The 9,225-nt window shown below is 49.5% G+C and overlaps 1 protein-coding gene across 1 annotated transcript; it reads left to right on the forward strand.

Moving 5' to 3' along the window:
* The first annotated feature begins 384 nt into the window (after positions 1-384).
* On the forward strand, positions 385-6,924 carry KLHDC7A (kelch domain containing 7A). Its single transcript, XM_084651693.1, has 2 exons — positions 385-4,402; positions 4,687-6,924. The coding sequence occupies exon 1, from the start codon at positions 477-479 to the stop codon at positions 3,132-3,134; it is 2,658 nt and encodes an 885-aa protein (XP_084507819.1). The 5' UTR covers positions 385-476; the 3' UTR covers positions 3,135-4,402; positions 4,687-6,924.
* The last annotated feature ends 2,301 nt before the right edge of the window (positions 6,925-9,225 follow it).

Below are 9,225 nucleotides of genomic sequence, written 5' to 3' on the forward strand. Positions count from 1 at the left end.
GCCCCTTTCCCCAGCTACCATATTCGTGATAAGCTGAAAACAAAATGGACCCTTTTAAAAAAAATTGTTTAAAGGCATGGAGAAAAGTCTGGGGGCTGACTTGGGAAGCTATTTTCACCCCTCCTTTGCCTTTTGACTTACTTGTATTTTTTCTAAGCCTCTCTGTTTACCCGGCTAATAAAGCCAGCTCCATGTCACTTACTGTCTGCTGCCTGGCATGCACATTTGCACCTGAGCCCAGCCCAGCCCACCTTGCTCAAATATGCAAAGCTGCTATGGAAAGCAGACACTGAATGCTCCAGCCGCCAGCTGGAAGCCTGTGCCAGTCTATCTGCCGCAGGTGAAAGTCACCTTGCCCCCAAACTCCTCGGGGAGCTCAGAGAGAGAGAGAGGCCTGCTTTGCCTTGAGCTTGTCCCAGCGTGGCAATCGTTAATCAGATTCTTCGCATTCCTGACTGCTGGCCTGTTATGGAAGAATGACCAAGGGGGATCAAGTCAGCCAGGACTGGCAGCCAGACATGCAGCTCACTGGGAAGCTGGCACTTTCCGCAGCAGCTCTGCTTCTACTGACTTTGGCTTATAGAGTCTATAAGTCCCGGCCATCCAGCCGCAGGATCCGAAAAGCCGACCGTGGAACAGGGCAGAAAGAAAAGGCTGGATCTGGAAGGGGAGGCGCAGAAGAAATGCCACAGGGACTCAGGTACAGGCAAGTCAACAGCAATGGGGTGAGGCCAAGCAGCAGCAAAGGGAATCAAGGTGCGCACCTGGGTGGGACGGTCGTGCCGGGAAATGCGCGGGGCCCACAAAGCACACCGCTCAGGGAAGATCAAAGGCTGCCGAAGGGGGAGGAGGAGGAGAAAGAGAAGGGAACAGAGGCTTGTCAGCTGGTCACTGAATCACAGCCAGGCAGAAAGCAGCCTGTTTCAGAGGGAGAGGGGCAGAGTCCAGGTGTGGTCCCAAGCGCGGGGCCGATGGCAACAGCAGACGGTGCAGAGCAGGAGGTGCCGGTGGCAGGAACAGAAGCCGGGGGTAAGCGTAACGTTTGCGGTCTGGCAAGCAAACCGGACGGCTCTGTAGAGGACAGCAGGGACGTAGCCTCGCAGCAATCTGGGTTTAGCGTCAGCCTCAGGCACAATCCTTGCAGCACCCAACCAGGAAACGCTGCTGAGCTCACAGCAGCTGACAGATCCACCCCGAACACTGAGGAGGAGGAGGAAGTAGGAGACATGAGTGAGAGTTTGGTTTGGAACCAGGAGGCCTGTGCTGGCCAGGAGAGGATTCAGACCCTCAATGCCACGTCAGACATGGGCTTAGCCATCAACCAAAGCAATAAGAGGTCTGAGGCCTCCTACGCTTTCTCCTCTGTTGCAAAGATACAGGTGGAGGAAAACTATATTAAAGAGAGGCAGCCCAGGGAAGAAAAGCCACGGCAGTCCACATCCTCTGCTACTAGCCTGCGAGGCAAGGTCTATGACTACTACGTCCAGTCCACCTCGCAGTCTGTGTCGAAGGAGCGGCCCTGCTCGTACACCGGCTCACTCTACAACCCTGACAAAATCCGTGAAGAGCTAAGTGAATATGAAACTTGGCTGCACATGTCTACGCCCCAAGAACCAGCCAGGGAGTCGGCAGTGGGAGATGAAGACCGAGCATCACCAACAGCAAACACCCCACCCATCTCTCCCAGTCTCCTGCCTTCCAGACATCCCACAGAGAGTGGGGAGCCTGCAGACTGGGATGGTGCATCTGATCAGGGCAGCTCCTTCCCACCCGCCCAGAAGACAGCTGAACCAGAACGCAGGTTGGGCAGGAAAGAGAGTTTCCACCAAATTGCAGATAACCCCGAACTTCAGGTGCAGATGGAAGGGTTTGGGGTTTTGACACCAGCCGGCAGAAGATCTGACTCAAGCACTCCCCCCACTAGTCCTCTCCGCTCCGGCTCCGTCGTTTCCTGGGCGGAATCGTTTCACAGACTCCAGCCTCAAGCAAGCAACGAACCCAGAGTGGAACTCATTGCTGGTGCCAACTTCTTCAAAGTCCCATTAAGCTTGCAGTCCGATGTGGACATCCACTTGGATTTGGGGAACTGCTATGATGTCCTGTGCATGGCCAAGAAGCAGAAAGTGGACAGTCTCCAGGAGGCAGCTTATAAGGTCATGAGCGACAATTACCTTCAGGTCCTGAAGAACCCGTCAATCTACGGGCGCCTCAATGCCAGGGAGAGGGAGCTGATCCTCCTGAGGAGGATGAAGGGCAGGAAGTACGTCACTGTGGCGGACGTCAGCACTCAGGAGCAGAGCTTGCACACCAGCAGGCTCTGTTACTATGATAATGAAGGCGACGTCTGGCATCCGCTGTCCTATATGCCAGTGGAGGCGGTTTCTAGGGGGTGTGCCATCTGCAGCATGTTCAATTACCTCTTTGTGGTGGCTGGCTGCGAAGGGGTGGGCCAGCACCAGAAGCCTTCCAACAGGGTCTTCTGCTACAACCCCCTGACCAATATCTGGCAGGAGATCTGCCCACTGAACCAAGCCAGGCCTCATTGCAAGCTTGTCGCCTTGGATGGGTGCCTGTATGCGATTGGGGGAGAGTGCCTCTATACTGTGGAGAGGTATGACCCCCGCCAGGACCGGTGGGCCTTCACCGCGCCGCTGCCCAATGACACCTTCGCCGTGGCCCACACCGCAACGGCGTGCGACGGGGAGATTTATGTGACCGGGGGCACACTGCGCTACATGTTGCTCCGGTACGTCAGCCGGTCGGACAGCTGGAAGGTCAGCATCGCCGGCGGGAGCAAGGACCGGACCACCGAAATGGTCACCGCCGGGGGCTTCATCTACCGCTTTGACCTCAACCGCAGCATGGGCATCAGTGTCTACCGCTGCAGCCCGAAAGCCAAGCTGTGGTACGAGTGCGCCACCAAACGCACGCCCTTCCCGCCCTGCTTCCAGTGCGCCGTGGTCGAGAACTTGGTCTACTGCATCAGCCGCCAGTCCAACATCAGGTTCCTGGCTGACTGCGTCTCGCCGCGCTTCGGAGTCAAGGAGTTACAACTTTTCCCTTCCCCCCGAGGGACCCTCTTCCCCGTCGTCCTGGTGCTGCCAGACAGAGGCACGGTGCAAACAACGGTCTGATGGGAAGCTAAAAAAAAAAAACCCTGATTCTTCTCTCTTCTTTTGTCCTGTGCTCTTGGGCCAAAGGCAGCTCCCAGAGCCTGAGCCACAGAACTCAGAGCCTGGTCAAATCCGGACTTCCCTGAAGTCCAGGGATATTCACTTCCACAGATCTAATTCAGCCCATTATAGAGATGATCCAACTATGGCATTTGCATCCAAACTTTCAGGGGGGCTTTTATCCTTGGTTCAAGCCCTTCTCTACTTAAAAAGCAGCCGGTGGCCATGCAGGCCCTGGAGGGTGGGGAGGAACAAAGCAGGCTAACTGTATATTTCCATTGCTAGCAAATGCCTCCCACTAGCCGTTCCCGTTCATCTGCCACAGAAGATGCAAACAGCGGGTGCATTGGGTGGGTGCCTTTGTTTTGTGGATCCTTAAATGCCTGTAAATGTGGGTGCAAATTAAATGCAGGCCTCAGGCTCCTGGGAAGTTGCCACAGGGGAGCAAAGTTTGGGACACCTCTACAGTAATTTTCCACTGTGCCTGGTGCGGTACATCGCTATGCCTTGCAGGCAAGGGGTGTTTATTATGTACCAGAAAGACAGTTGCAAAGGGAGCTCCCTGGAGGTTTTTCAAGTGTGCGGGTGGAGGGAGGGAGTCTGAAAGGGACAGCATCCAGACTGTGTCATTTCCACCAATGCCATGTCAAGGACTTCAGCTGCCTGCGAGGGCTGGAACTGAGGCAGGGTATGGCCATAGGCATCATCACCTAAAGCAAGCAGCTGAGCGGCGAGCCCCATGTCCCCGTGTCGGCAGCCCCAGCAGGGAGGCCGGGAGCTGAATGGGCTGCGGCTGCGGAGCCAGCTCAGGGCTGTGGTACCCAGGCAGGGCATCAAGGGGGGAGCTGGCATTGTTTATGCCCAGGCCATGATCATTCAGCGAGTAAAGAGACAACTTCAGCCTCCGCCGGGCCTGCCAAGATGGCGCTTTCCAACAGCACGGTATGTTTTTGAATGGCTAGAGAACTGGGCCGCTTCCAAAAATAGCCCCAGGTCCCAGCCCACACTGAATGCAGTTGCAGTTTCCATGGCAAACGTCAGTGAGGCGAACTTTGCCCCAGCTACTGAGCCAAGCACGGAGATCAGCTACTTGCTCTGGGCCTGGTTCACAGCTGTCCCGTGGCCCCTTTGCACTGGCAACGAAAAGCAGCGGCCCAGCTCCTCGGCGCACAAGGCTTTTCTTACAGCTGTCTGTGCTCCCCCCTCCTCCTCCTCAGCAAGAGCTCCAGGTACAAGGGGCATTCTGGGCGCGGCTGGGGGAAGGACGGGGGTGTGGCTGAGGTAGGTTTCTGTCCTGGGGATTCCCTGCTTGCCATAATGGGTATAAGGCAACTGGGTGAAAGTTAAGGATCCACTAGCAGGCAAACTTGGGTCCAAACCAACCCCTGGCAGCCACAGAATCTGGGGGGACGTAGGCCCCCTCAACTCTCTTTAGCCCCTACCCTCATTGCCTTCATATTTCAAAAAAAACCTCTGCTGCATTGATTATTATTGCAATGTCTTTATATTACAGTAGCACCTAGCGTCTCCAGTCTGGATCAGTCCCCACTGATGTACAGCTGCGTAAGGCTAACTGTTGTGCTTTGGTCAAGTCATTTAACCGCTCTGTGCCTCAGTTTCCCCATCTGTAAAACAGGGATAACGATACTTAGCTACCTTACAGAGCATCGCTAAGCTAATTCAAGTCAGTGAAGCCCTTCCGTGCAAGATGCTATCTATTTATTGATCTTAGGGATATCCAAAGCACCTCTTGCCTTGTTATCTAAATGCTACAGAAGTACAAATGTTTGGTATTGAATAAAACTAACCAAGATCGGGTGTTGTGCATCTTTTAAAATCTGTAATCGAATCTACAAGAAAGAAAACGATTGGTAACAAGATTCTGAAGTGAGTTAGCAAATTAAAACAAGAATGTCTTTGCAAAATGTTTTAATGGGCACAACTGCCTTAATGTCTGATCCTGCACACGGAGCCAGTGCAGCTCTCTATTGGTCAAGCAGATGCTATGGTATAAGCTGGCCAATTGTCTCAGCTCTGATTGGCTCAGGGCAAAAGGGATTTCACACGTTTTGAAGGAGGCACTGCAAGGTAAAATCCTTTAACAAGAGCAAATGAGTCCCTTAACATAAGGGCTGGGACCAAGGTGTGACGTTGCACCCCATAATGCTTTACAGAAATATGCTTAGGAGTGTAAATATGACATAACTGGAATATATTTTATGCTACATATGCCATGTAACATATCTTTGCAAAGGTTATGTTCTGCTATTCATCCTATTCATGTGCATGTATCATTTTTATATCTGAAGTTAGGGGCGTTGGCTCTATGCTTTTATTTGAAATGTTTGCTGTAGAAAGCACCTAAGGCAGATTTGATCAACATAGTGTGAGGGGTTTATTCAAGTAAATGGAAGTACTTGGCTAACAATGGACCTTGATAGAAGCCAATCCACATCTGAGCTTTCCTGGGAATGTTCCTAAACTTAATTTCCCCAATACTAATTTCTCCCTACTGTTACTCACGCCTTCTTGTCAACTGTCTGTAATGGGTCACTCTCTTACCACTTCAAAAGTTATTTTTCCTCCCTTGGTATCCTGCTGTTAATTGATTTATCTTGTTAGACTGACCTCACACTTGGTAAAGCAACCCCCTATCCTTTCATGTATTTATACCTGCTCCGGTATTTTCACTCCATGCATCCGATGAAGTGGGTTCTAGCCCATGAAAGCTTATGCCCAAATATATTTGTTAGTCTCTAAGGTGCCACAAGGACTCCTCGTTGTTTTTGTAGAGAACTAAGTCATTCATGGACATGTGACTTGGCCATGTGACTCCAAAACTCCATCTTGTAGAGGGGATTCTACACAGGGGGAGGGAGGTGTTTAGACCCACAAGGAGAAACTATATAAAACCTTTGGAGACCCCTCCATTTGGTCTTCAGCTGGCTCAAGAGATAGCCTCTCCACCCCCAAAGGATACCTGAAAGATACTGGAACGAAGGACAGTAACCACAGGGATGTGAGTGATTACTGGACTCAGACTAGAAGGAGGCTCGTCTGTAAAAGAAGCTTATTGAAACATCTCTGAGGGTGAGATTTTATCTGTATTCAGTTTTCTTACTGTATTAGGCTTAGACTTGCATGTTTTATTTTATTTTGCTTGGTAATTCACTTTGTTCTGTCTGTTATTACTTAGAACCACTTAAATCCTACTTTTTGTATTTCACAAAATCACTTTTTACTTATTAATTAACCCAGAGTATGTATTAATACCTGGGGGTGGGGGGGAAACAGCCGTGCATCTCTCTCTGTCAGTGTTATAGAGGGAGAACAATTTATGAATTTACCCTGTATAAGCTTTATAAAGAGTAAAATGGATTCATTTGTGGTTTGGACCCCAGTGGGAGTTGAGTATCTGAGTGCTGGAGACAGGAGCACTTCTTAAGCTGTTTTCATTTAAGCCTGCAGCTTTCGGGGGGACGTGGTTCAGACCTGGGTCTGGGTTTGCAGCAGGCTAGAGGGTCTGGCTCAAACCAGGGAGGGCACTGAAGTCCCAAGCTGGCAGGGCAAGCAGGGGCAGAGATAGTCTCAGCACATCAGGTGGCAGTCCCCAAGGGGCTTTCCATGATCCAACCCGTCACACACGGAAAAGAAACTTTAGGAATAAAATTAAAGGTGTGAATTTTATCACAGTCATGGAGGAGGAGAACCAGGGAATGGTGATAATAAAGATATCAAGGTCTGATCCAAAGCCCACTGCAGTCAATCAAGAAAGCGTGCCCCCCAGCAGAGGTAGACAGACGTATGCTAGCTTCACTCAAGCTATTGGGCTAAAAATAGCAGTGTGGATGAGGCATCTCCAGTTGCGGTTTGGACTAACTAACCCCTCAGGTCCAAGGGGGTCAAACAAAGCATTCCGTTCAGCCCCAAATTAAATCTTTCCATTTTGAACCTTTCTGAGAAGACAATTAAATTGAAGGAAATTTCTAAACAAAAAGTTGCTTCGATTCGAAAAATCAAAATGTTTGATTTTGAAAATTTAAATCCTGGGATGGTGGGAGGAGCCCATGAAACGGCCAAATAAAACAGTTGTAATTTTCAGGGGGGGTGGGGATGGGGGGGGAGGCGGGCGGCTGAAACAATTCAGCAAAATCAAAGGGGGTTTGCAACATAGAATCATAGAATCATAGAATATCAGGGTTGGAAGGGACCCCAGAAGGTCATCTAGTCCAACCCCCTGCTCGAAGCAGGACCAATTCCCAGTTAAATCATCCCAGCCAGGGCTTTGTCAAGCCTGACCTTAAAAACCTCTAAGGAAGGAGATTCTACCACCTCCCTAGGTAACGCATTCCAGTGTTTCACCACCCTCATAGTGAAAAAGTTCTTCCTAATATCCAATCTAAACCTCCCCCACTGCAACTTGAGACCATTACTCCTCGTTCTGTCATCTGCTACCATTGAGAACAGTCTAGAGCCATCCTCTTTGGAACCCCCTTTCAGGTAGTTGAAAGCAGCTATCAAATCCCCCCTCATTCTTCTCTTCTGCAGGCTAAACAATCCCAGCTCCCTCAGCCTCTCCTCATAAGTCATGTGTTCTAGACCCCTAATCATTTTTGTTGCCCTTCACTGGACTCTTTCCAATTTATCCACATGTTTTGGCGCTGCTGAATCTGCCTTTTTTCTTGCACAAAAAAACCCCCAAAAAACCGAAACACAAAGTTTGGCCAACAATGTTACCCAGCTCTAGTCAATGGCTCATGACCCTGAACTAATGCTAACAAATGTGATAGTCGGTATGGGTTCTTGATTGTGCATGGGGTGTTCTGAGTCCTACAGAATGGTTCACACAGCCCTCGTGTGAACCCAGGGGTCCTGACCAAAATTCCAAGTTGGGTTATACAATTATGTCGCTCAAAATGTCCCCTATCCTTTCAGTTGTATAAATTATTCTTCATTATTCTTCTGAAACTACTACACAGCATTGTTATTGGCTGTCAAACAGCTGCCATGCTCAATCTCAGAGGTGGCTGCATTTCCATGGTGGGGGGGGATCTCCGGTATGTGCCTTACCTGGCTCACAATGGAGGGGGTGCTGAGGATTAACGAAAGCTTATAAAGTGCTTAGTGGTCAAAAAAATGATGGTGCTGTGAGGCACAAAGTATAATTATGTGTTACTCGCTTTTGATCTCAGTATATTTGACCCAAGGTTAATGTTCTTTAAAGGTACATTTTACGGGTGTGAATGTGGAAATATCCTCAATGCAGGTTTTAATTTTTAAACTCATTCATGTCAATTTTACAAAGATTATTACTGTGTAATCACATGCCCTATTACGATATCCTTATTACTGTAAATGCCCCCAAATGGCATAATTAAGATCCATAACCTGCCACAATCATTACTGTGCTTTCCATCCATCCTGGGTGTTTCAAAATACAGTTTTGTCAAAGCACCAAAAGCAATTAATCAGGAGTGCACAGTAAGTGATCACAAGTTTTTAATTCGCAGGGAGACCTAGTGTTTTTTGAGCGTGCATGAGGCCAAACTGTTCCAAAGTCCACAGTGTGGGGGGGGGAGGGGGAGGGGGAAGGAGGGGGTGTCCATTGACTTCAGTAGGTTTTGGATCGGCCCCTAAAAGAGGATAGTGAAGTGCTCTCCAGGGCCTTGATCCTGCAAACTTTTCTACACGTGCTTGTTTTTTTACACATATGAGTAGGCCCCTTGATTTGAAAGGAGCCCCTCGCATGCGTAAAGTTAAGTGTCAGCAAGAGCAAGGCCCATATGTCTGCAGGGTGTAAATACAAAGGAGGACAACTATTGACAATGCAGTGGAAACAACGAAGGATAGTGGGATCATAGAAACACCTACAAGATCTCTGTCAAGCTTTCTTACAACTACAATACCCACCTGCAGAAGTAAAGAAACAGATTGATAGAGCCAGAAGAGTTCCCAGAAGTTACCTACTACAGGACAGGCCTAACAAAGAAAATAACAGAACGCCACTAGCCGTCACCTTCAGCCCCCAACTAAAACCCCTCCAACGCATTAT

This window comes from Lepidochelys olivacea (genome assembly GCF_965140295.1).
Source record: "Lepidochelys olivacea isolate rLepOli2 genome assembly, chromosome: 18".
NCBI classification, from domain to species: Eukaryota; Metazoa; Chordata; order Testudines; family Cheloniidae; genus Lepidochelys; species Lepidochelys olivacea.

Coding starts and splice junctions, on each gene's coding strand:
- KLHDC7A (XM_084651693.1), top strand. CDS start 477: ATGACCAAGGGGGATCAAGTCAGCCAGGACTGGCAGCCAGACATGCAG.